Source organism: Protomyctophum bolini (genome assembly GCF_963924005.1).
Source record: "Protomyctophum bolini genome assembly, chromosome: 24".
Lineage (NCBI taxonomy): Eukaryota > Metazoa > Chordata > Actinopteri > Myctophiformes > Myctophidae > Protomyctophum > Protomyctophum bolini.
The window spans coordinates 9,161,718-9,188,045 of NC_137885.1; the positions used below are offsets into that span (position 1 = coordinate 9,161,718).

Here is a 26,328-nt window from a genome sequence, read left to right on the forward strand (position 1 = left end):
CATCCGGGTTTCTGGTCTCTCAAACATCATACCCCTCACTCAGGCGACCCATGCCGGGGTGATCAAGTCCCGACTTATACGTCCCACTATAGCTACCCTCGATCAGTCCCATTAGGCAAGACTATAGGGCCACACAATCCGTACTGGGAGGTATACACTTCTGGTGTATGCGTGGAAGGGGCAGGGCTGGGTTGACTCTTGTCCGGGTCCCTCCTACGTCTCACCAGGTTCCCTCCTGCTCTCACCATGAGTCCCAGCACCAGACAATTCATTCAGGAGTGGTGGATTCTTGAGCCACAATGGTTCGATCGCAGGCTCCACCTGAGCAATGGTGCTGCTGCAGTCTCCACTATAGCGGCTTGAATGGCCCCCCGTAAAGGCCTCACGAGGGTTTGTTCAATGTTCTTCATTATTTGTCTCCTGAGGAAGAAATTAGTCTTAGAATTGTCTAATCTATACGCATGCAAGCGTATAGCCCTCATGTCCATGTCGCCGCAGTGCAGCGTCAGAATACATCTTTCTTGCATCAAAGAAAAATAAAACATAGCCTACACATGTGTCCTTCTCACGGAGGACACAGGCTGGGGCGCCAACCCATATACTGCTCCCGGGTGGGTGCCGTCTACATTCCGCCTGTCACTGGCTGTCACTATTCCTGGTTGTCACGTAGAAAAGGTTGAGAACCGCAAAGTGAACCAAGAGAGTGTATAATGACTCCAGACGAATGTGACCCCGTTATAGATTTGTGACACTTCTGTATATAGGTAAATGCACACTAAGGATTTGCAGTTTAATGTAAAGATGTTGCTGATGTATTTATTGGCCAGCACTTGACCTTGAGGCAGCAGTTATATTATTATTATGAGCCTTTGCGCGCGAGGCGGTGGGTTTTCTGGAGCTTGTTCCAATATTATGACTCATCAAATATCTAATACACTCCTGCTATACGAGCTCACTGGCAGTGGTGGAAAGCACCTACAGTAAGTAATCTACTATGTACATAACTCACTGTACCTACAGTAAGTAACCTAATTATGTACATAACTCACTGTAACTACAGTAAGTAACCTACTATGTACATAACTCACTGTAACTACAGTAAGTAACCTACTATGTACATAACTCAAGTACAATTTTGAGGTTTTCTCTGTGAGTGATGCAACCACTCCATTGCGGAGCTATGTGTGTCTCTGGCTGGCTGGCTGGGTCCGTCCATCCGAGCACGGAAATAACGGTCGGTTGGTTCGCCGGAACCGGGCCGTCATCCTGGGCGCGTTCCCCCCAGACCCCCCGGGGACCCCCACACAGAGTTGCACCCGAAAACTAAAATCACACCCGTGTGATTTTAGTTTTCGGCCTCGCTGTTTTTACTAGTCATGGCTGCCAGTTCCTATTGGCTGTTGCTAGTCATGGCTGCAGGTTCCTATTGGCTGTTGCTAGTCATGGCTGCCAGTTCCTATTGGCTGTTGGTCGTCATGGCTGCCAGTTCCTATTGGCTGTTGCTATAGTCATGGCTGCCAGTTCCTACCTGATGTTGTGTGGGAGTTCAGAATGCTCCAGACGGTACTGAATAACTGCTAGCTTACATAATGTCTTGAGGCTAGGACTGAAGTCTAAGACGCATCGCTGAACCTTCCTAAGAGAATGACACCATCTCCCTGCATGCAACAGCACTTTCTACACATCGTTTCCGGGCCTTTCTCTTCCAGGGGTCACAGGGGTCAACATCCTCCAGATCCAAGATTTCCCCAACTCCACTACAATTATTTGAATACTTCGGTATTATACTTTGCAGATTTGTATTTATTATTACAAAACGTACATTAACCACTTCAGCCCTATATATATATATATATATAGGCCTATATACTTCGGCTATTTTAAAATAGCCATGCGACATGTTGTGAGATCTGCTTGTAGATCTGCTATTTTCAAAAGATTTCTGCACATTTTGAATACTTGACGGGACATTTCTGCATAACGTTATAGCCTCTACATATTGCTGCCAATACATTTGTACCTTTACTTTAGGATCACATTAGTAGACTAATAAAGCATTCAAATGAAGGAATGACGGACTGACGGACTGAATCAATCAATCAATCAATCAATCAATCAATCAATCAATCAATCAATCAATCAATCACTGAAGTACATTTTTAATATCAAAGTTTTAGGTTATAGGGCCCAGCAAAATATCCCAAAAGGGGCGTAAACATGTCGCTTCCAGCCCACATCCTTGTCGTAACAGAGTCTCATACTTTTACTTTAGCAAAAACAGTCCTGGGAGTATATTCTTCTATCACTTCTCACTGGGTATATCATTTTTTTCCCACCCTGTAACTCTGCGCTGTCCTGTCATCATTCCTCCTCAGCACTTTTTGTGGCCCCTCCTGTTGCTTCAATCTACGCGCGCGCGCGCACACGCACACACACACACGCGCGCGCGCACGCCGGCATACGCCAGAACTGCTCTCATACACACATTCCGCTCCTGTCGTGGAATCTAACAGCGCACAGCCGGACAGACACACACACACACACACACACCACACGGGTGCAGAAGAAAGCCGGCTCATTTTAATGCAGCCAAAGGCGCACCGTTTTATTTATTTTTTGCGGAACCAAACTTGTTTTCTATGGAGTTTATTAAAGTGAAATCGGTTTGAGCTTTATTGTGCAGCGGAGGTTTAACTTCTCTGTCGGCTAAAGAAGAAGAAGAGGGGGGGGGGGGGGACCGTTTTTCGTTTTCTTTCCTCCCGGACAAAAGTTTATTTTCCTTTTGGAGATCCAGCATGCGTCTTCATCTTCATCCAGTTCACCCAGGCTATCACACTGGATATGAGGAGAGCTGCTGACTGACTCCATGACTTCGACTGACTGCAGACTCTCACGGTTTCGAGAAACTCGAGGTAAATACACTTCAGCTTTACTTCAGAGTTCAGATGACGATTTCAAACAACAACATTTAAATCTCGTTGCATTGATGTTTTAAGCCTGATTAAACATTGATGTAGTTAAGCTAGTCTGATTAAACATTGATCGCGTAATAATTGTGTCGCGTAAAGAGTTTATTGGATCATTGGATTCTTCAATTTCTTCATGAGAGAAGTTAAGTTATAATTGTCTCGTTTTTTTGAGGGGCATGTCTACAGCAATAAATCAGTTTTGATTTGTCTTTATCTCCAAATCTAATTTCTCCACGATATAATCTATCTCTGCATATGCCAGTCTGGCATGGGGAGAATTAAGGCTAGTGTTGCTGCTTATTCACTATATCGACGCTGTATCCTCCATCTGTTTATCGAGACTGTCCAAATGGCCTGGGAGGCCAAATAATAAGCTCTTGTTCCATTTGTACACTCTTGGAGTTAAAATGAACACTGAATTGTATAGTGCAGCAGCAGGTGAGCAGGGTTCTTCAGTGGGTTTGACAACTCTTTGGATTAGCATCCATAACCTATTCTGAGGAGAACTTTAGCCAAAAAAATAATAATAGCTGATAGCTGAAGTCTATGAGACCCCCCCCATGAGTGTCTGCATGGAATAAAGCTTGGATGGGCTATATTGTGAGCTCTATATGCACACCGAGTAGCTCTTCTCCTGGCCCTCTGTATACCTACTTCCTTCCACAGGTGTTACTGATGATAGCCTACTGATTAAGGCTCTCTTCCATTTAGTGTACACTGGTTCTCAAACTTTTCTTTAAATGTCAAGGACCCCCATAACTCTCAGAGTTACACACCCGTGCAGGGCCATTTGGAACCCCCCCCAAGGACACTTTTGAGACCCACTGAGTGGTGTAGCAGAGTGGAGCCAGCCACCATGCACAATAGCAGCACCTATAGCTGACTCTGTTTGACCATAATAGAACAGAGCCTTCATTAGCATCATCGGCAACACCTGTGAAGGAAGTAGGGAAGGGGGGGGGGGGGGGCGGAAGTAGTTATTCTGTGTGTGTATATACTTAGAGCCAATTGAATTGTGTCCCCTGCAGTGTGAAGATGTGTCACCCCGCAGCAGCGACCGTGACAGCGTGGGTGTTGGTTGTGATGGCGGGTGCTGCCGGGGCTGTCCCCTACTCACTCCCCTCCTGCCCCCGGTCCTGCTCTTGTCCCCAACCCTCAGAGCTCCACTGCACCTTCCGCTCCCTCCACTCCGTCCCTGCCGGCATCTCCAAACAAGTGGAGCGGATCAACCTGGGGTCGGTATATAGTGCTGCTGATGGTGGTTTCATTATAATTCAGCCACACCAATCATGTCATAATTATACAGCCCGCGCAGGGAACATTTAAAAGCTGCAATCCCGCAACTTTCTTGTTGTTGTGTTGCAGGTTCAACGCCATCCACACGTTGACAGAGACGTCTCTGGCTGGTCTGAGACAACTGGAGCTGCTGATGATCCATGGGAACAACATCCATGAGCTGCCACACGGAGCTTTCACTGACCTCAACGCTCTACAGGTATAACTCCTATAAGTCTCTTAACCACAGAGCTTTCACCTGCAGACAGGTGAGTCTGCAGGTGAACTGGACACTAGCTGTTAGGGCAACACACACACACAGGCTGGGTACAGTGCAGGGTACAGTAGAACGGTATCGACGTGCATGAAGTGATTGTGCAGTCAGTCCAAGTCGGGAATTAGACATTACCCCCAGGTGAAGGAATTTAAGTATCTCGGGGTCTTGTTCACGAGTGAGGGGAGGGCGGAGAATCGGGGCGGTATTGCAGTCGGGTGTACCGCAATGTTCTGACGAAAAGAGAGCTGAACCAGAAGGCAAAGCTCTCATGTCTACCGACCAATCTTCGTTCCTATACTCTCACCTATAGGTCATGAAGTGTGGGTCATGACCGAAAGAATACGCTCGCGAATACAAGCGACCGAAATGACGGGTGGCTGCCTGCCTGCCTGAGATGGCGTGAGAAGTTCAGTCTCGCAAGAGAGAGAGACTCGGAGTAGAGTCACTGCTTCCTCGCCTGGAAAGGAGCCAGCTTAGGTGTTTCGGGGCATCTGGTTAGGATGCCTCTTGAGCGTCTCCCTATAGGGAGGTCCTCGACGCACGTCCCACTGGGAGGAGACCCCGGGGCAAGGCGTTTGCAGCCTGTGTGTGTGTGTGTGTGTGTGTGTGTGTGTGTGTGTTGCCCTTCACACTGCACTATGGCGGTCACGATTACACACGTCACACTAATAATATAGCAATTAACGATTTCATCGTGTTTTGGGCATTGAACATTCGAACATAACTATGAATAAAAAATACATGTATTTTTGTCTTTTAGGCTTTACAATCAAACATTGCACAGGGAAGATAATATTATGTTATATACAAAGACCTTTCTGATTAATTATATACCAAGAAAAAGAGAAATAGCAGATATCTGTGTGCCGAAATTAACCCATTCTGAACGGGAACCCATTTTGGTGTTAGCGTCATGTTATTATGCTTTAGCTATTGAAAAATAGCAGATCTACAAGCTCATAGCGCGCCACTCGGTGGCGCGCTATGAGCTTGTATAGGTCTGCTATTTTTGAAAAATCAAAGAACGACTGACATTTTTAAGAATCTGATCTCAGGTCAGAATGGGTTAATCAGACCAGTGTGTGTCCAGTTGGAAACCTCGTATGCATCTGATCTCAGGTCAGAATGGGTTAATTAGTGTGTGTGTGTGTGATGACCAGATGCTGAAGATGAGCTACAACAAGCTGGTGGAGCTGGACAGGGACACTCTGCACGGCCTGTGGTCCCTGGCCCGGCTCCACCTGGACCACAACCGCCTGGAGTTCATCCACCCGGACGCCTTCCAGGGCCTGACCGCCCTGCGCCTGCTGCAGCTGGAGGGCAACAGGCTGCAGAGGCTGCACCCCGCCACCTTTTGCACCTTCTCCCTGGCGGGAGGGCACCTCCACGCCTCCACCCTCAGGTATATATACGGGGCACGACGCCCGACCAGGGGGACGTGCACACATAGACATAATTGATTGATTGATTGAAATATTTATTAACAGTTTGCAGAATTACAGTTACATTTCCAAGCACAAACTCAATACAAAGACTGTTAACTGTGTGCGGTGGGGGGGATTCAGATTTTACGGGAGCCAGTTTCGAATTGCAGCCGTCCGTATAGGTGCCCTTTGAGGGCGGTTTTGAAGGAGTCAAGGGATTTGCATGTCTTTTTTTTTTTTTTTTAACTTAAATTTTTATTGTTTTACAAGACAGAAAAAACAAACTTACAATACATATAACATCACAGACGTACAAAAAATAAAAAACAGAAAAAATAAAAAATACAACAGGGATCGACATTGCGTTTATACAACTATACTATTACTATTACTTTATCTTTCCAGGCATTCCCAGTTGTCTCTCATTCCCCTATACCCTTGAATATTGTCCATTTATACCATTTGTCCTCCATCTTTTCTTCTTGTAGCCTCAGACTGTGTGTTAGTTTTTCCATAAAATGAATCTCCTGAATCAAGTCCTCCCACTGTTCCTGTGTTGGAGGTTCCATCTGTCCCCATTTTCTTGTGATAGCTTTTTTTGCTGCCGCCAATAAAATGTTTATCAAATATCTATCCTCTCCTCGTATCTGACCCCCCATCAGGTTTCCTAAATACAAAACATCACACTTCATAGGCACCTCGTATCCCAATATCTTTTGTATCTGCTCATGTATCATTTTCCAAAACACATCCATTTTGGGACATTTCCAAAAAACATGTGAGTGATCTACATTTGCATCCCCACAACCTCTCCAACATTGTATCTGTTGCTTCAACTGTTTACTCTTGATTTTTGGTGTTATAAAAAATCTGCATAGGTTTTTCCAAGAGAATTCCCTCCATATCCGTGAATTGGTAGTTGACTGATGCATTCTCCACATATGTGTCCAATCTTTTTCTGTAATTTCTATGTTTAGTTCTGCTTCCCATTTATTTTTTATGTATTCCGTTGAATGACTGCCACTCATCAGAGTTGTATATATTGCTGATATAATTCGAATCTTTTTCCCCTTGTATATATTTTTGATGATTTGGACAATACCATTCACTTCTATGGAGGGCCTCCCTTTGACTTCCTTAGTGTAATAATCCCTTAGTTGCAAATACCTGAAGAAATCATGTTTATCCAACATGTATTTAACACTCAAGTCTGTAAAACTCTCCAATGCCCCACTTTTCTCCAAAACACACCATGCCGTCATTCCTCTATTACTCCATATTTTAAATTCCTTATCATACCCTGCAGGTTTAAATGAACTATCAAGGGATTTGCATGTCTTAATGACTGTTGGTAGGGCGTTCCACATTTTGGTGGCATAGGAGCGAAAATAATCAAAGGGGGCTTCAGCCCCTGCCCTTCTATACCCCTTATGTAAAACAACTGCCCTTTTCCAGACCACGAATGCAGCATTTACTATATGGTGGAAGAAGTGCAAAAAAGCCACTCCTTTCCATGCCAGCGTTCAGGAGAATTGCTTTTTTTCCCGAAGTCTCCATACGTCTAGCTAAAGAGTGCTGGGTTGCGCCAGGGAATTAGCTGATCTACAAGCTCTGACTGACTGCGAAAATAGACTCAATCAATCAATCAATCAATCAATCAATCAATCACTCACTGAAGTACATTTTGAATATCAAAGTTGTAGGCTACTTGTAACAGAGTCTCATACTTTTACTTAAGCAAAACAGTCCTGGGAGTATATTCTTCTATCACTTCTCACTGGGTATATCATTTTTTTCCCACCCTGTAACTCTGCGCTGTCCTGTCATCATTCCTCCTCTGCACTTTTTGTGGCCCCTCCTGTTGCTTCAATCTTACGCACGCACACACGCACGCACACGCACACATGCACAGATCACGCACGCTTGTAGATCTGCTATTTTCACAATTCTTGTCCAAAAGTGTCCTCTTTATATGGGATCTCAGCCCCTGCCCCTCTAACGTCCCTGCGCCTGACACGAATTTACATGTATTTCACTCCATTATTCAGACAGAAAGTCCTTCCCACGGCAGCAGTTTCTGGGATGGGCGTTGGCAATTAAAGCGGCAGTCTTCGGCGATTGGTTCACACTGGACCAATCAAAATAGACGTCGTTGTCAATCTGGCTGACCCGGTTGATAGCCAAACAAACACGACCAACAAGCGCTGCTAGCATGTAAACAAACACAGTAAAATATGTCTGATGTCGTTTATGTAAAGAAATTATTTATCATAGTGCGATTTAATAGCCAGAACGGTTAGAAACGAGTTGAAACACGGCAAAAGTGATTGGCCGGAATGACACATGTCATGATTTGATTGGCTGAGCACGGAATGTGATGTATGATGATAAGAGCGCCCCTCACCTGCACACAAGTGTGATTTTCATTCAACACTTATGCCATATCACAATAGTACAATATCCAAAATCACAGGCAATGGATATTGATACGTTCCGATCAAGTTTCTTTTCTCCCGATTGCGGTCATGTGATTTCCGATCACGTGATGGAATCGAGACAACCCTTAATTCGGTGAGTATGTGCTAACGGTGACAGGCCTGTTCTCCGTTCCTCCTCAGGCACCTGCACCTGTCGGACAACGCGCTGACCACACTGGAGCCGGCGCTGCTGGCCTCCATGCCGCGGCTGGAGAACCTGTACCTCCACGGGAACCCGTGGACCTGCGACTGCCGCATGCGCTGGTTCCACCACTGGGACAGCGCGCTCTCCCCGGGTGAGCTTTCTGCCGCAGAGTGCCACTTTTACTGTGGTTTTTAATTTTATTTGGGTTATTTTTGTGTTAGTGATGCAGGCAGGCAGTCAGTCAGTCAGGCAGGCAGGCAGTCAGGCAGGCAGGCAGGCAGGCAGGCAGGCAGTCAGTCAGTCAGTCAGTCAGGCAGGCAGGCAGTCAGTCAGGCAGGCAGGCAGGCAGTCAGTCAGTCAGGCAGTCAGTCAGTCAGGCAGTCAGGCAGGCAGGCAGTCAGGCAGTCAGTCAGGCAGTCAGTCAGTCAGGCAGTCAGGCAGTCAGTCAGTCAGTCAGGCAGTCAGTCAGGCAGTCAGTCAGGCAGTCAGGCAGTCAGGCAGGCAGGCAGTCAGTCAGTCAGGCAGTCAGGCAGTCAGGCAGGCAGGCAGGCAGTCAGGCAGGCAGGCAGTCAGTCAGGCAGGCAGGCAGGCAGGCAGTCAGGCAGTCAGTCAGGCAGTCAGGCAGTCAGTCAGTCAGGCAGGCAGGCAGTCAGGCAGTCAGTCAGGCAGGCAGGCAGTCAGGCAGGCAGGCAGGCAGTCAGGCAGGCAGGCAGGCAGGCAGTCAGGCAGTCAGTCAGGCAGGCAGGCAGGCAGTCAGTCAGGCAGACAGACAGACAGACAGACAGACAGACAGACATTTACTAATCTCACAAGATCGCTGCACATAAACTACTAAACATACTAGTGAACGATGAAAGGGGAGCAGAGTTTTTATTGTTCTATTTTTTCTAAGTTATTCATCCCTGTAAAAATGGTCGCCTTTATCAGTCAAGCATTTACAGGAGACCGCTCACTCATCACGTCATATTTTAACGTGAATCTGTGCCCACCACACTATAATAAACGATGACGTTGCGTTCCCACGTGTATGTTTCTTCCCCCCCGTCCCCCAGACGTGCTGAAGTGTAAGAAAGACAGAGCGTACCCCGGAGGTGAGCTGTGTGCTCTGTGCTCCTCTCCCAGACACCTCCGCGGCAAGCCGCTGCAGGCGGTGGCGGAGCAGAGCATGACCTGCAGCGGTCCCGTCATCGCCAGGTCAGAGGTCAGAGGTCATAGGCCCCCGCCGCCACTCGCCGATGACACGGAGGTCCTGGCCGCGGAGGAGTTCAGGGAGCCGCTGGGCAACGTCTCCCTGGGCCTGTCCGACGAGCACGGGAACCAAGTGGACCTGGCGTGCGCCGTGCGCGAGCCCCGGGAGGAGCTCGCCAGGGTGGACTGGGAGCAGGTGGACGCCAGCAGCACGGGGCGGCTCTCGGCCAACGCCAGCCTGTCGGCGGAGCTGGACTGCCCCGTGGACCGGGACAGCTACGAGCTGCTCTGGAGGCTCATCGCCTACTACAGTGACGTGCCCGCCCACCTGAAGCGAGATGACGGCATTTCCGCGGGCGGCGACGGCTCCAGCTACACGTACCGGCAGGACGCGGAGCGGGACGCGCTGTACTACACGGGCGTCAGGGTCACCGTACACGGGTCGCCGGCGTGGCTCATGCAGCCGTCCGTGGACCTGCAGCTGGACCGGCCGCGGTCCACGGGGAAGAGCGCCAGGCTGGTGCTCCGCACGCACCTCCTCTCGCAGACCGTCCACGCCGAGATGGCGCGGAGGCAGCGGCGCTCGTGGGTCGCCATCGAGTCCGCCACGAACGCCACGGCGGCGCGGACGGCGTGGAGCGTGGTGGCGGGCGGCGCCAGCCGGATGGACTGCAGGGTGCGGAGCTCGGAGCCGGCGGACATTCGGTGGACGTTGCCAGACGGCACCCAGGTAAGGGAATAATATGGAAGTTACCGAAAAATAATTGCGATTAACGATTATGTTCACGCTAATACAAAATATGTCTGTAAAACTTAAAATGCCACTTTTCGTTTAACCACTTGAACAGCATCCCTAAGCTCAGAATGCTCAGTTTGCGAGCTTGTAGATCTGCTATCTTTGGCGAATTGATTTGTGTAGAGTGAAATTAGAGCGTATAGCAAATGTGCTTTTTACAGGCATGTATATAGGCAGGGTGTAAGTGGTACTGAAGTTGCAGCGCAACAAAAGCTATAAGTAATCCTATAGTGTGTATACTATAGGATGGAGATAGATTTAAATCTCCATGCATGTGAGCCGTTTTGTAAAAAAATCACGATAAACGCCAATAAACGATTGCCTATCCCGTCCCATCCCCACGCCCCACCCCCCCCAGCTGCAGGCGCCGTCCGGCGGCCCTGACGACCGGCTGAGCGTGTCGGCCGACGGAACGCTGGCCATCTCGCCCGCCGGCCACGCGGACGCCGGCGTGTACTACTGCGTCGCCGCCGTGCACGGAGACCTGTCCGTGCTCCCGTTCCGCCTGGCGGTGGAGGAGTCCTCCAGCCCGCCACCGGGAGGCGACGACGAGGAGAGCTCCCCTCCTCCTCCTCCTCCTCGGCACGTCCAGGGTTTCGTGGGGGAGCCCGTCGCGCTGCCGTGCGCGGCGTCCGGCTCGCCCGACGCCCACATCGACTGGATCCTGCCGGGCGGCGCCATCGTGAGCTTCGGCGGGGCCAACGCCTCCTCCTCCTCCTCCTCCTCCAGAGCGGTGGTGTTCTCCAACGGCACTCTGCGGATCGCGCGCGCACAGCCGTCCGACGGCGGCTACTACAAGTGCGTGGCCGTCAACCAGCACGGCGTGGACGCGCTGGCGACTAGAGTCGCGCTGAGCAGGCGCGCGGGGGCGGGGGCGGCCGCCGCGAGGCCGCTGCGGACGTTCCCGGCGAGACCCCAGTCGGCCGCGGGCGTCAACACCAAAGTCAAGGTCCCCCCCGCGCTGGACGCGGAAGAGGAGGCGTCCGGGGACGGAGGCGGGACCTCCCGGGAGGGGGAGGACGGTCGGCGGAGAGGCGGAAGTCAAAACGGCGGCGGCGGCGGGGGGGGGAGGGGCGGCCACCCGTCCAGGACCATGTGGCGGAGGCCGGCCGCGCCGCGCAGGCCCGCGGCGGCGGCGCCGAACGCCAACGACCGGAGGAACGCCGTCGCCGAAACCCGGCGAAGGATCAGCAACAAGATCGACCCGGCGAAGTGGGCCGACATTCTGGCCAAGATCAGAGACAAAACGGCCCAGAGCAACGCCACGGCGAGTCCGACCACCACGGAGAGGAGGAAGGAGGAGGGAGCGACCGGGCGCCAGGCGCCGTCGTCGACGAGCGCCAACGCGGAGGGGTCGTCAGAGGTCGACGCCACCGCACCGCCCGCCACGACGGAACGAGGCCACGACGAGGCCGGCGGAGCTTCACGCGCCGCGCCCGCGACGCCCGCTGACCCCGACGCCCGGCGCCCCCACGGCAGGACGCACGCGTCGCGCGGGAGACAGCCGGCTCAGAGAGTACGTCTCACGGCCGACACGCGCCGTAAAACGGCGGACGCCGCCCGCGACACAGCCCCGGACCGGAGCGCGAGCGCTTCCCCTCTCTCCACATCCGTCCCCCAGAGGGCTGTCACTGACTGGCAGGCCAGGGTGTTCAGCACGAGCAGCAGCAGCGGCTCCGTGCACGACAGCTCCGTACGACAGCGCCTGCGCGACGTTACAACCGCCGACGTTACAACCACCGACGCGGTCGCGACAACAACAGCCGACAGCTCTCGCACGTCCGAGCGCTCGGAGAGCTCCGTCAGCGGCTCCAGCAGCGGACCCAGAGAAGCGCCTGTCCTCCCCCGCGGGAGCAGACTTAACCCTCCGCCGACCACAGACGAGCCGCCGGCCACGGAGGAGGAGAGGCAGGACGAGACCACGTTGGCCCCGCGGCCCCGCGCCGAGCCGTTGTCGTCGTCGATGACGACGCTCTCTCCCACAACTATGCCCGCTCGCAGGCCGAGCGGTAAGAAGAAGGGGAGCAGGGGAAGGGGCCCCACTCGTCCCCGAACCCCGGGCTCCGGACGGAGGGGGGGCAGGAGGAAGCAGAGGCCCGACGGGAGGAGGCAGAGGCCCGACAAGGGGAGGAAGCAGAGGCCCGGCCGGTTTACTACAGCCACACCTGCGGAGGCTCCCCTGGCCACGGCTCCCATGCGGCTAAAAATAGAACCGTGGGGAAAGGCCCCGTCGGCGGCGGCAGCCAACGGCAACAGCGCCGTTCCATTCACTGGCGGCCAAGCCACGTCACCGGGCCCGCTGAGTCACAAAGACAGCACAGTCTCCGGGCACGACGACAACGGGCCGGCCGCCACCCCCTCCCCGCCACCACCAGAGCTAGCCTCTCTCCCCCTGACAAAGCACAGCCTTCTGCCTCCGGCCAAGCCGCCGCTCCGAAGCACGTCAGTCGCGCCGCTGTTTCCGACGACCTCTCCAGGAGAGAGGGGTCGCGGGGAGGTGGCTCCCGGTGCGAGCGCTGAGTCGGAAATCGTCGGCACGACGATCTTGGGCGTTTCCACGCCGGCCGCGCGCCGGAGGTTTACGAGCGCCCCTCTTCCGCCCGTTAAACCCTTAGAGGAGACACAAAGGGGAAGCGTTCCGGGAGACCTTGGACCCGCGCCACGCTCTGACGAGTCGGCTCCAGTGCGAGTGCAACCAGATGTGGTTCAGAGCTACGCTCCCACTGAAGCAGCTGAGACGGTGCCTTTCAAAGAGGTGAATGTGCGGTTATTCCCCTCGGCTGCTCCCTCTGTCCAGCGTGAAATCAACCGTCCCTCCGGCACAGACTCCGAGAGTGACTGGATAAAAACAACAGCAGCAGCAGCAGCAGCAGGCGGCATTTATAAGGAGGATGCTTTGGAAACCACAAAGAGGCCTGTGGTTTCTCAAAGCACTCGTCCGAGGTCGGGTGAAGAGAGAACGGCTCTCACTCCCTCAGACGGAGACGACCCTTTCGAAGGAGCCGCCCCGGCGTCAGTAGATCCCGCCAGGGACTTTATGTCGACGACACCTGCCGAGGCGAAGTCGTCTCCTCCGCTCCCGTCCGAGCGGAGGACGCCGCACGCCACGGTGCCCGACACCACGCCCGCCGGAGGCCGAACAGGGTCCGTCACCGTCATTACCCGCGAGGGTCCCAAGTTCAACCAGATCCCAGATAGCCACAGCGAGAGAGCCCAACGCCCAGAGCAGAGAACACCCCTCTCCCCGGGCGGCGGGGATCCCCTCTCCCCGGGCGGGGGGGATCCCCTCGTCGTTATCAGCAGCCGTCCAGAGCCGGACCGCGCGAGAGCCTCGTTTCCCGCGACCCACTCGGACGGCCAAAATGTAGTTGTATTCCGTAGCACGACGAAGCCTTCCACCCCGAAACCAACCGTCACAACAACAACACAGGCGGCCAAACAAACAGCCCCAGTTCACAGATCACACACGGACACAGCGCGGTCGACGACCCCCGCACGGACCGACCAGTCCAGACTAGCGCCGCCCGCTCCGGGTGTTTCCAGTGGTCGCCATCTTCCCTCGTCCAGGGGGAGGCCGCGGATAACGACCGTCAGCGGGCGCACCGTCACCGTGGCCGCGGAGGCGGACGCCCAGCTGCCCTGTGAAGCCGTGGGGGAGCCCATGCCCTTCCTGTCCTGGACCAAAGTCTCCACCGGTATGTATATACGCTGCTTACCATCCAGAGATCTGCAAGCTCACAACGCCACCGCGCTGCGAACTGTTGTAGAGCTTGTAGATCGGCTATTTTCTATTTTGTAGAAATATGCCTACTCTGTTACAAGTAAAAGCCTGTAATTCAAAATATACTTAGTATTAGTAGTATTGTCATCAGAATGTGCTTGAAGTACCAAAAGTAAAGCTATACTCATTATGCAGAATGTCCCATTTACAGTAGTGGAGTTTGAGTACAATATTTGGATCCAAGATGTAGTGGTAGTAGTATAAAAAAAATCACACCTGTGTGAAGTGAGGGGCGCTCACTTCATCATCATATCGTCGCACGTCATCGTACATCAACTCATTCCGGGCCAATCAGAATTTGCGTCGGCACGCCATTCTCACCTTCCTCTTCGATGTCTGTGTTTACACGAACGCTCAGAATTGTCCATTCATTGTCATTGACATTTGATGTTTGTGTCGGTCAACGTTTGCGTTTTCACACGCACTAAAAGCTGGACACATATCGCTCCTCAAAAATAATAGGAAATTAGTACAAATATCTCAAAATGGTACTTAAGTACAATAGTTAAGTAAATCTAAGTAGATTACTTTGATTACTTGCTGTGCTTTACACCACTGTCTGCAACACATTTGTACTGTATATAATATGTAGTGGGCGGGGGTTTGCTATTGATTGCGTTACATCAATAGCAAGCGTAAACTATTGTGCCACGATGAATGGCGTCTTTCTCCGTATAAAACATATTTTACACGTGTAATCTTCACGGAAGAGGCTAACGCCAAATTAACATGGGATCCCCTGAGATCTTGAGTCCGCAACACTGGTATGAAAAACTCAGTTCCACTGGTTTATTGACTCAATCCCCTGAGATCTGGCAACCGTCAGGCTGAGAACCACGTTTATAGCATTATGATGAAGTTTGAGTTATTAAAGAGAACCATGTTTAACCCATTTTGGGCTGGAACCCCTTTTGGTGTTAGCACTATGTTATGCTTTAGCTATTGAAAAATAGCAGATCTACAAGCTCATAGCACGCCACCGAGTGGCACGCTACGAGCTTGTTGATCTGTTATCTTTGAAAAGTCGTACAAATATGGTGCAAATCGAAATTGAATATATATTTCCGAGCGAACATTTTTAACTAAAATATTGACTTCTGGGGGGTCTCTGGAACTAACATATTTTGAGATGGGGGGTCCGTGGCGCAATAGAGAGAATTCTGAGGGTCCTTGACATGAAAAAGGTTGAGCACCACCGACATAGAAACATGGGTTGTTCAGAAAAATGTTAGGATTTAGAAGCCTTTTTTTTAATCGACCGATCAGTCCAAAATGGGTTAAAACATCACGATGAAGTTTGAGTTATTAAAGCATAAACGATATAGGGAGACGAACACACATGCCAGCCATGGTGAAGTATAACAAGTAAGCAGTCACACACACTGCAGGCATGATGCAAGAAGTTGTGATTTAATTAAAAACTGACAACATCTCTTCGTCTCCTTCAGGGCATGACAAATAGGACAACGTAGGTAGATTTTTTATTAAATGAAACCTTTATACACATATGTAATTAAGCCATTGTTAAATGAATACATTCTTTCTAGAAAAAGGCCTCGACAGGTTGAGGTTGGTGACAGGTGCGTATAGGACAAAAGTGCACAAACTAAAAAGGGATATCTTTGAAAATCAAATAAAACGGACCGAAAAGGACAGTCAGAAACTTGGCAAAGATGTCACTCTTTTATTAAGTCTTATTAAAGAGCAACATTTTTGGCAAGTTTCCGACGGTGTTTTTTCTTTTCTTTGTTTTTCAAAGACACCCCTTTCTAATTAATTAATACATTCAAAAACACATTCATGCTTAAAGGAAAAGCATCTATGATGTCATTTTAGATTTTAGAGCCATTTCTGGCCATTCAACAACAGTCAAGTTCACTGTCTGTGAGCATGTATATCTGCTTTTTGAACAATATAAATCTTTGGAAGATGTGGAATATTCTTTATATACATGTAATATATATATATATATATATATATATATATATATACAGACAGTAGGCTGACAGGAAATGGGGAAATGGGGAGTCACAGCCCAGGCCGGACGGAATATTCTCTTTTAACACGAATCTTTTCCATACACCTGCCCTATATATAAAAGGTGCGAGCGTCGCCCAGAACACGCGCGTCCAGAGGTTCGAGGTCCACCCCAACGGGACGCTGGTGATCCGCGCGGCCCAGCCGGCGGACCGGGGCCAGTACCTGTGCACGGTGCAGAACCAGCACGGCTCCGACAAGGCGCTGGCCACCCTGGCGGTGCTGTCCCAGCACCCGCGGGTGCTCCAGCCGCGGCACCGCGACGCCAGCGTGCCCCTGGGCGGCACCGTGGACCTGGAGTGCGCCGTCGCGGGGCACCCCGCCCCCCGGGTCACGTGGGTGCTCCCCGACCGCGTCCACCTCTCCTCCGTCAGCCCGCCCGTCATGCCGCCGCCGCACCAGCGGGTGGCGCTGTTCAACAACGGCACCCTCCGAATCACCCAGGTGAATTTGAAGTTTGTTTTCAATTTCAAAAGTTTGGATTTTATTTTTTTTTACTTGTAAATGTAGTGGGTATAGAGTGTTGGCTATAGTTTGTTTAATTTTTGAAAAGGGTTTAGTTTTCATTAGTTTTAGTTTTATTAGTGTGAGTAAGTAGCCTTGCCGAGCCATGAGGCCCATAGGGCAGGAGCCTATCTCCTGTTTCTGTAGCCATGAGGCCCATAGGGCAGGAGCCTATCTCCTGTTTCTGTAGCCATGAGGCCCATAGGGCAGGAGCCTATCTCCTGTTTCTGTAGCCATGAGGCCCATAGGGCAGGAGCCTATCTCCTGTTTCTGTAGCCATGAGGCCCATAGGGCAGGAGCCTATCTCCTGTTTCTGTAGCGTGAGTTAGCTTGACGTACAAGTACATGGACATGGACATGGACATGACGCTATAGTATGTCGCATTTTATTAGTGTGGTTGCCCTAATTGTTATTGTAATATGCTGTAATATGCGGATGGACGGATATTCAAAAGGTTCAGAAAGACAGTGAGGTCCCTACATGTATACTACTTACAATCCAATCGCTCAAAACGCTGACTGGCTATTTTCACTATTTTTTTAAGATGTTGGAAAATGTTTCAAAATATACCTAAAATGTATCAATAGAAGACAGGGAGACAAAATGCAACCGCTCCAATTGTACACGTTACATTGTGCATTGGCCAAAATTAAATTTTATTAATTCAGTCACTTTAACTGAAATGTCTTGTTTTAGTTTCAATTCTAGCTATATTTATTTCATTTATTAACCCATTTTGGGGGCGGGAACCCCTTTTGGTGTTAGCATTATCATGTTATGCTTTAGCTGTTGAAAAATAGCAGATCTAGAAGCTCGTAGTGCGCCACCGAGTGGCGCGCTACGAGCTTGTAGATTTACTATTTTTGAAAAGTCGAAGAACGACTGACACAGAAACATGGCTTTTTCAGAAAACTGTCATTTTTTAGAATCTGATCTGTCACTTTAACTGAAATGTCTTGTTTTAGTTTCAATCCTATAGCTATATTTATTTCATTTATTAACTATTCTAACCTTGCGACCCCCCCGCCCCGCCCCGCCCCCCCAGGCCAGCTACGCAGACCGCGGCGTGTACAAGTGTATCGGGAGCAGCCCGGCGGGCGCCGACACCGCCTCGGTGCGCCTCCACGTCACGCCACCGCCGCCGCCGGTGATCCAGCAGGCGGAGCGCGCCAACGCCACGCTCCCGGAGGGCGGAGCGGCCTACCTCCACTGCTCCACCGTCCCCCGGGGGGGAACCCCCGAGCCCGCCGTCGCCGTCCGCTGGACCACGCCCGACGGCCTCCAGCTGGCGCCCTCGCAGTTCGCCGGCGGCGGGCGCCACAGCGTCCTGGTGTTCCCCAACGGCACGCTCTACGTGCGCGGTCTGACGGCGGCCAGCGCCGGCAGGTATATCATGCCATGATCGTTTGTTTGTTTTGTCGGTTGTCGTGATAAAACCCGCAGGCTGCACTCCTCTCCCAATCGTCCGACGTCATTTGAAGACTGGCCTCTTCTGACTCTCCACTATTATCACTTGCCCTATAGCCTTGTCGACCGACTCGACCTGGTAGGCCTATATGCAAAGGTTAGACTGTAATCTAAATGCCAGGTTAATTTGTCGACCTGTCTGGCTGTAAAGTTTCAATGTACAGATTCATATTCTTTCGTATCATTACACTGTTTAGACTGATGATAGTTTCTTAGTTTACTCATGAACCTAGATGACTATTTCTATGCACTCGATGCGTCACCCCGTGTTTACCTTTCTTATACCGTAAGTCGCCCTGGAGTGTGCTAAATGCATAAATAGTAAATGTAGAGCAATAATCGTATCACAGAGATTTTACTTGATGGTGAAATTGTCCTCCGGCCATACACTACTAGTATATGAATTTCAGTACAGATACACTCTTATCTCACTCTGCACAGATCTATTCGGTGGCAGGAGACTTGCTTAGCATCTTTCCGCCGGTCATCAATTATCGACGACTCCTTTAAGCATTATCTTTTGATTAAACCGTATAACGTGTAATCTTCGTATGGTTCCCATCATGATCCCTGCAGGTACGAGTGCACGGCCAGCAGTGCGCTGGCCTCCAGCCGGAGGGTGGTGACGCTGACCGTGGTGAGGGGCCCCCTCTTGGCCCCCTCGGTGCATGTCTTCTCCTCCACCAAGGCCCGCATCGTGTCCTCGTCCCCCCAGAGGACGGACGTGATGTACGGGGGCACGGTGCAGCTGGACTGCCTGGCCACGGGGCAGCCGGAGCCCAGGATCATCTGGAGGACCCCCTCCAAGAAACTGGTGGACTCCCAGTACAGGTGATTGAGTTTGAGTTGAGTTGAGTTGAGCTGAGCTGAGTTGAGTTGAGTTGAGTTGAGTTGAGTTGAGCTGAGCTGAGCTGAGTTGAGTTGAGTTGAGCTGAGCTGAGCTGAGTTGAGTTGAGTTGAGTTGAGCTGAGTTGAGTTGAGCTGAGCTGAGCTGAGCTGAGCTGAGCTGAGCTGAGCTGAGCTGAGCTGAGCTGAGCTGAGCTGAGCTGAGCTGAGCTGAGCTGAGCTGAGCTGAGCTGAGCTGAGCTGAGCTGAGCTGAGCTGAGCTGAGCTGAGCTGAGTTGAGTTGAGTTGAGCTGAGCTGAGTTGAGTTGAGTTGAGTTGAGTTGAGTTGAGTTGCATTGCTATTATTGTGCAATTATTGTTTTCTAACTCAACAGTAAACAAAGCCCAACATACAGTATAAGTGTATACTGGGTATCTGCACCTTTTAAGAACTTTAGAATACCAAATTGGCCAAATTGTCAAATATTTATGCAAGAAACATACAAACTGTAAACTGAAATGTTGTCTTTATTTTTTTATATCAAAAGTCCCCCAAAAGTCATTTTCAGGCCAAATACATTTTGGGGCATGAAAAAGTTTGATAACTACTGATGTTGTCTTAATCCAACCGGAACCCATTTTTGGTGTTAGCATCATGTTATGCTTTAGCTATTGAAAAATAGCAGATCTACAAGCTCATAGCGCGCCACCGAGTGGCGCGCTACGAGCTTGTAGGTTCTGCTATTTTTGAAAAATCGAAAGAACGACTGACATTTTTAGAATCTGATCTCTGGTCAGAATGGGTTAATCAGACCAGTGTGTGTCCAGTGGAAACCTCGTATGAATCTGATCTCAGGTCAGAATGGGTTAACTAGCTTATTAAACCCACGTGCTCCTCCTCCTCCTCCTCCTCCTTCCACAGTTTCGACCCCAGGATCAAGGTGTTCGCCAACGGCACGCTCACCGTGCGCGCGGCCACGGACGCCGACGGCGGCGACTACCTGTGCGTGGCGCGCAACAAGATGGGCGACGACTACGTGCTGCTGCGGGCCGCCGTGCTGACGCGCGCGGCCAAGATCGAGCGGAAGCGCCCGCAGTTCCCCGGCCAGGAGGTGGCGCACGGCGGAGACCTGAAGGTGGACTGCGTGGCCTCGGGTCTGCCCGACCCCGAGATCAGCTGGGCCCTGCCGGACGGGACCATGGTCAACCCCGCCAAGCAGGAGGTGGTCGCCGGCGAGAGGCACGGACGCAGCCGCAGGTATACTGTCCTGAATGAAATGTTTGGGCCATGTTTTAGTAGGCATGTAGCCTCGATACCCAGGCTTTCATTTCGTCTGCGCGAAAAATGAAAGCCTGGAGGAACGCATTGGCTGCCTTGGTCTAGAAGTGGGAGTCAACGCTTCCGGGTGGGTGTCGCTCCAAATTATGTGACGTAGCGCTTCACTAGGTGGGAGAGGAGTGGCCAGGGCTGACGGACAGATCGGTGAGATCCAATCAGGGCGTGTGCAAATCTCAGCCGCGACCCACCCCTATAGACCAGAAACTTAACACGTTAGCTCAGGCTAGTAGGCATGTAACGATGTATATATATCGTCAAATATACCAGCTTCAGTGGCCTTGTGGTTAGAGTGTCCGCCCTGAAACTGGGAGGTCGGGGGTTCGATCCCCGGCCGGGTCACATACCAATATTGATATCGTATATATCGATATTAATCCCCGACGATATGAAATCGATTCGAATCGATTCGTTGCAATAAAGAAAATCGAGTCTGTGACTGTGCTCCAGGTGATGATGATGGTCGTTGATGCTCATCAAGGAAGGCAATTATGTTTCTTCACTGTCAAAAGTAACGCTACTTCTTTTGCAATGCAACTAAAAAAATCTCAGGGGGGGGGGGGGATAAATTATATAAAATAAAAAAACAGTAATTTTTCTTTAAAATATTTTTTTTTTTTAATATTGTGAAAAATCGTATTGTGATACGAATCGTGTCGTGAGTTGAGTGAATCGTTACATGGCCTAATGTTTAGCGATGTTATGCGATTCAAAATATGATTTCCCTCAATGTCCTCAATGCCCACAATGGGGGGGGTGGGGGGGGGGGAATTATTAGATTAAAAAAAATCTATGGATCTCGAATGATGAGTAAATATATGCTGGCAGTGTGCTTAACCAGTTTGTTTATAACACTGTATTTCTTTAACATGCCAACTGTCAAATGGATGAAAGAATTAAGGCTCGGGATGTTTTTTTTGATCAAACTCTTCACCAGATGGAACTGTCAAGCTGCGGCGATTTATTCATATAGCAAAACATTGCTGAGTGATATCTCGGCATTCCCGCTTCGACCTGGTTGTTTTGCTTGCCGGCATACCGTACGTCTTACTGTATGTATGAATGCTGATGAATACAGCGGGAAGCCAGAGCCAGGTTATGTGTCGGTTTCTGGCCTTTTCTATGCCACGTCACATCATATGATGGATGACATTTCACTCAGTGAGTCAGCCGTTAAAGGCATTCATTCATTGTGCATGTAATGTAGTGGCGGCCATTAAGAGAGCCCATACAATTTTTCCGATAGATAATTCAGAAACTATTTATATTAATTATGTTAAGCCATGGAACCGAGCCATCCAGGCTCCTGGTGAATCATGACCATATAAATCAAATTAGTGCCGGCGTATATAAACTATTTATATATACTACAGGTATATTAATATTATTATAAATTCCCCTTTTTTGTGGATTTCAAATATTGAAATCAAGTCACAGAATCAAAGGTTTTATGGCCATTATTCACCTGGTTTTTGTTTTGAACAGCCAATCTTCTCCTCTGGGACATGTGTCCCTGGGCACAACACATTTTAAGATGGAGGGGGTCCACGGCCAAATATATATCATTTTTGGGAGTCCTTGGCATGAAGGAGTTTGAGAACCACTGATTTAGAAAGCATTTTGTACAATCGTCCTCAGGTCTTAATGGCTTAATAAAAATGTTACTGTGGAGGGGAAAGGAACTGGAATAACGTGTTCCTTCCACCTGCTACGTCCAACCAGGGAAACTCCCCCCTGTCAGGTGTAAAAGGAGCAACTTGGACACTCAGGCATGAAAGGAAGCATGAGTTCAAGTCCGTTGCTCTCCCCTTGTCCCCCAAAATGGGTTACAAAATCGTGGGATAAAAAAAAATATATAAGATAAAATAAAATGTTACCGTTGAAGGTCCTTTGTGTCATTGTGCTGTAACAGTGTCGCCGCCCTTCAGGTACGTGGTGTTTGACAACGGCACCCTGTACCTCAACGAGGTGGGCATGCGGGAGGAGGGCGACTACACCTGCTACGCCCAGAACCAGCTGGGCAAGGACGAGATGAAGGTCCGGGTGAGGGTCAAGGCGGCGGCCACGCCGCCGCGCATCCGCGACAAGTCCCCCCGGGTGGTCCGCGTGGCGTACGGCGAGGCGGCCACGCTCAGCTGCAGCGCCGAGGGCGAGCCGGCGCCCGCCGTCTCCTGGACGTCCCCCACCAACCGAGCCATCCCGCCGGCCTCCGACAAGTACCAGGTCCTCCCCGGCGGGACGCTGGTGGTCCACAGGGCGCAGCGCTTCGACGGAGGGAACTACACCTGCTCCGCCCGCAACGCGGCGGGGACGGACCGCCGGGTCGTCGCCGTGGAGGTCCTGGTGACCCCGCCGACCATCGGCGGCGCTCGCGGCAGCGGCGCAGACGGCGGCGTCCTCCGGGTGAGCGCGGTCAGAGACCGGCGGCTGACGGTGGACTGCGGGGCCACGGGGAGCCCCGTGCCGCGCCTCATGTGGGTGCTGCCGGAGAACGTCATCCTGCCGGCGCCGTACTACGGCGGCCGGATGACCGTGCACCGCAACGGCACCCTGGACATCCGCGCGCCCAAGCTCACCGACTCGGGCCGGCTGGCGTGCGTCGCCCGCAACGAGGGCGGCGAGGCCCGGCTGACGGTGCACCTGGACGTGAGGGAGGAGGAGGAGGAGCAGCCGCCGGTCCGAGGGCCGCCGCCCGCCATCGCCCTGCCCCTGACCGTCGGGAACGCCATGACTCTGAACTGCAGCTTCGAGGACGGCTCGGCGGCCCGCCACGTGACCTGGCTGCTGCCCAACGGAACGCCCCTGCTGAGCGGAGCCCGCCTCTCCAAGTTCTTCCACCGGCCGTCGGACGGCGCCCTGGTCATCGGCAACCCCTCGGCGGCGGAGAGCGGCGTGTACCGCTGCCTGGGACGCGGCGCCACGGGGCTGCTGGAGCGCCAGGTCACGCTGACCCCCGGGAGGAAGCCACACATCAGCAACAGGTACAAACTACGAGATCTATTCAGACTTTCACTCCAAACAAACCTTTTGCTCGGTTTAAGGCATGGGCCATCATTCCATTCCATTCAGAAAGCCCTAAATGTGCCAATAACACATCCCGCTCTGATCTTTTATCCAATGCACCAAAAACAAAAAAATATATGTGTAATATGATATATGCCTCAAATTACCTGTAACTAATTGTATTATTCAAAGCAGTGTTTGTTCTTGCATACAAGTGATTATTGGACCTTGGTGATTGAGGTGTCAGCTGTATAGGCTAACTCTGACCCTGTGTATGAAGTGAGTTGAATGTATGTGATGTGTTTGTGAATGCTCTGATGAAGGCTCATGTAGCCGAAGCGCGTTTAATTAAGCGTTCATTGTTTTGGTGCGTGCTTAGTGCTGCACAATTAATCGAAAGAAGATCGAGATCTAGATTCGGACACCTAATTTCTAAATTTGACCACATTTTGAATGTAGTAATGTTCGGCAACTACAGACTAAAGACCATGGATGTAGTAATGTTCAGCAACTACAGACTAAAGACCATGAAAAAATGAGAATCGTGTGAGAATCGTGATCTCAATTCTCGTGGAAGAAAATCGAGATTAGCATTTTGAGCAACAATGGTGCAGCACTGTGTGCCAACACAAAAGTATTATTAATACAAAAGTGGAAATGTGAGCGCTTTGTCACATTATTTGAAAGTTTGGATGTGCTATACGCTGTACGTTGGGATTTCTTTTTTAAATTCCTGCTTTTGGATGTGTACCGGATTCTGTGCCTCGCGCTCCACTAAGAAACCCCACCGTCGACGCAACAACAACAACAACAACAACAACAACAACAACCTCTCTTTATCCTACCGTAGGTACAACTCTCCCGTCAGCGTCCTGACCGGCGAGGACCTCCTGCTCCACTGCGCGTACGGCGGCGGCGGCGCGGAGCCCCTCCGGCTGAGCTGGACGCTGCCCAGCGGCGTGGTCCTCGGCCGGCCCCAGCGGGCGGGCCGCTACGCCGTGCTGCCCAACGGCACGCTGTCCGTCCGCCAGGCGTCCGTGTACGACCGCGGCTCCTACACGTGCCGCGCCGCCAACGAGCACGGCGGCGCCCTGCTCTCCGTGGCCGTGGCCGTGCTCGCCTTCCCGCCGCGCATCACCGGCGGCCCGCCCGCCGTCACGTACGCCCGGCGGGGCGTGGCCGTGCAGCTGAACTGCGCCGCCGCGGGGACGCCCCGGCCCGAGGTGGCGTGGGAGACGCCGGACCGGCAGCGGCTGGCCGCCGCCGGGCAGCAGCCGCGCCTCTTCGGGAACAAGTACCTGCACCCGCGGGGCTCGCTGGTCATCCAGAACCCCACGCAGCGCGACGCCGGCGTGTACCGCTGCACGGCCAGGAACGCCGTGGGCGTGGACTCCAAGTCCACGTACCTCAACGTGTTCTGAGGGCCCATTCGCCGTCGCGAAACTGTTCACCGTCACGAAACTGTTTCAACCGTTCCACTCGTCAACCGCCGACCACGCGCCCGGAGGAGCCGGACGTGTTGAATGCAGCCACCGCGGTCTTAACTAGCCCAAATAGTATGAACACATGCGTGTCCAAATGATCGGTGGATTTGCAACGTTAACTAACTCCACAGATGGTTCCAAGCGGGTGGTTTAGCAAACGACAGTTATATAAGGTGATGGCTGTTTTAATGTTCCAGCAGTTTCTGTCCTGCCTTGATCAGTGAACGAAAGACATTGGCGGTACGCTATCAACATGAACCATGGCGTGCGTCCCTATTTTGGCCATGTCGAAATAGCCAACCATTGAGCGAAATATACAGTAGACAATCTACCATCTCACAATGCATTTCAAGACAATCTACAAGCTTGGAGATGGGTTTGGTGTAGAGGGGAAAAGGAGAGGGCAAAATATTTACCCCTTGTCGACAACGTATATAGCGGTTTTAAAGGGTATTTCACTTGAAAACATGTCAATTCTTTGGGATTTTCATGTCTACTCAGCCTTTGTGTAGCCCCGGGCGGGTTTAAGTTGCTTGATTCAATATTTAGATATTTTTATCTGGAAAAAAACGAATTTGTCCCAGTATAGTTAAATGCCCCTTTATAGGTGAAGTGGCTATGACTGGTACATGCTTATTTTTCCGACGACAGTTTTTATGTTCAATCGTGTCAATTTTGTTCTGTTGACCCAGACAATGTTGTCCTTTAACTTATATGATTCAAAACAGTATTTTGATACGAAACATTGTATGATATTGAAGAAAACATGATTTCTCAGCGGGACAAATTCATGAGTGGAAATTGACATTGATTCAGTTTTATTGGATTTCTTTTTTTTGCTCTTTGTGTCGTGTGTCGTTTTGTTTTTCTCCCAGAAACCCATTCATCACATTGTTGCTCTGGCAAACCCCCACATGGTCGCATGGGAACCGCAGGGTCTTTGCATCTTAACCCATTCTGACCGGGCACCCATTTTGGTGTTGGCATCATGTTATGCTTTAGCTATTGAAAAATAGCAGATCTACAAGCTCATAGCGCGCCACCGAGTGGCGCGCTACGAGCTTGTAGGTCTGCTATTTTTGAAAAATCGAAGAACGACTGACATTTTTAGAATCTGATCTCAGGTCAGAATGGGTTAATCAGACCAGTGTGTGTCCAGTGGAAACCTCGTGTGAATCTGATCTCAGGTCAGAATGGGTTAATAACGGCGGTCGGGGGAGTTTCCCACCCGCTGCGTGTGTCATCTCTCTCTGAATCAGTAAATGAAAAATGCTGATGCGATGTCTGCAGCCTTGTCCTCATTTTGTAAATTACTGTTTTAGTCTTCGACAAGACTGGC

At 51.1% G+C, this 26,328-nt stretch overlaps 2 protein-coding genes across 2 annotated transcripts in view; one reads left to right on the forward strand and one right to left on the reverse strand.

Annotated features, from left to right (window-relative positions):
• LOC308311680 (uncharacterized protein) overlaps positions 1–26,328 on the reverse strand; it is a 200,881-nt gene that overhangs the window by 95,055 nt on the left and 79,498 nt on the right. The gene's annotated exons all lie outside the window — the stretch shown is intronic.
• On the forward strand, positions 2,536–25,075 carry mxra5a (matrix-remodelling associated 5a). Its single transcript, XM_080758309.1, has 13 exons — positions 2,536–2,912; positions 3,998–4,204; positions 4,335–4,464; positions 5,682–5,923; positions 8,564–8,718; positions 9,620–10,485; positions 10,910–14,246; positions 16,434–16,813; positions 17,920–18,260; positions 18,918–19,172; positions 20,089–20,424; positions 22,431–23,483; positions 24,356–25,075. The coding sequence occupies exons 2-13, from the start codon at positions 4,005–4,007 to the stop codon at positions 24,924–24,926; spliced, it is 7,866 nt and encodes a 2,621-aa protein (XP_080614435.1). The 5' UTR covers positions 2,536–2,912; positions 3,998–4,004; the 3' UTR covers positions 24,927–25,075.

Bases quoted from the DNA above. Each gene is read 5' to 3' on its own strand.
- mxra5a (XM_080758309.1), top strand. From the start codon at position 4,005: ATGTGTCACCCCGCAGCAGCGACCGTGACAGCGTGGGTGTTGGTTGTG. The intron at 19,173-20,088 runs GTGATTGAGTTT...CTCCTTCCACAG, and splicing joins CTGGTGGACTCCCAGTACAG to TTTCGACCCCAGGATCAAGG. The intron at 23,484-24,355 runs GTACAAACTACG...ATCCTACCGTAG, and splicing joins AAGCCACACATCAGCAACAG to GTACAACTCTCCCGTCAGCG.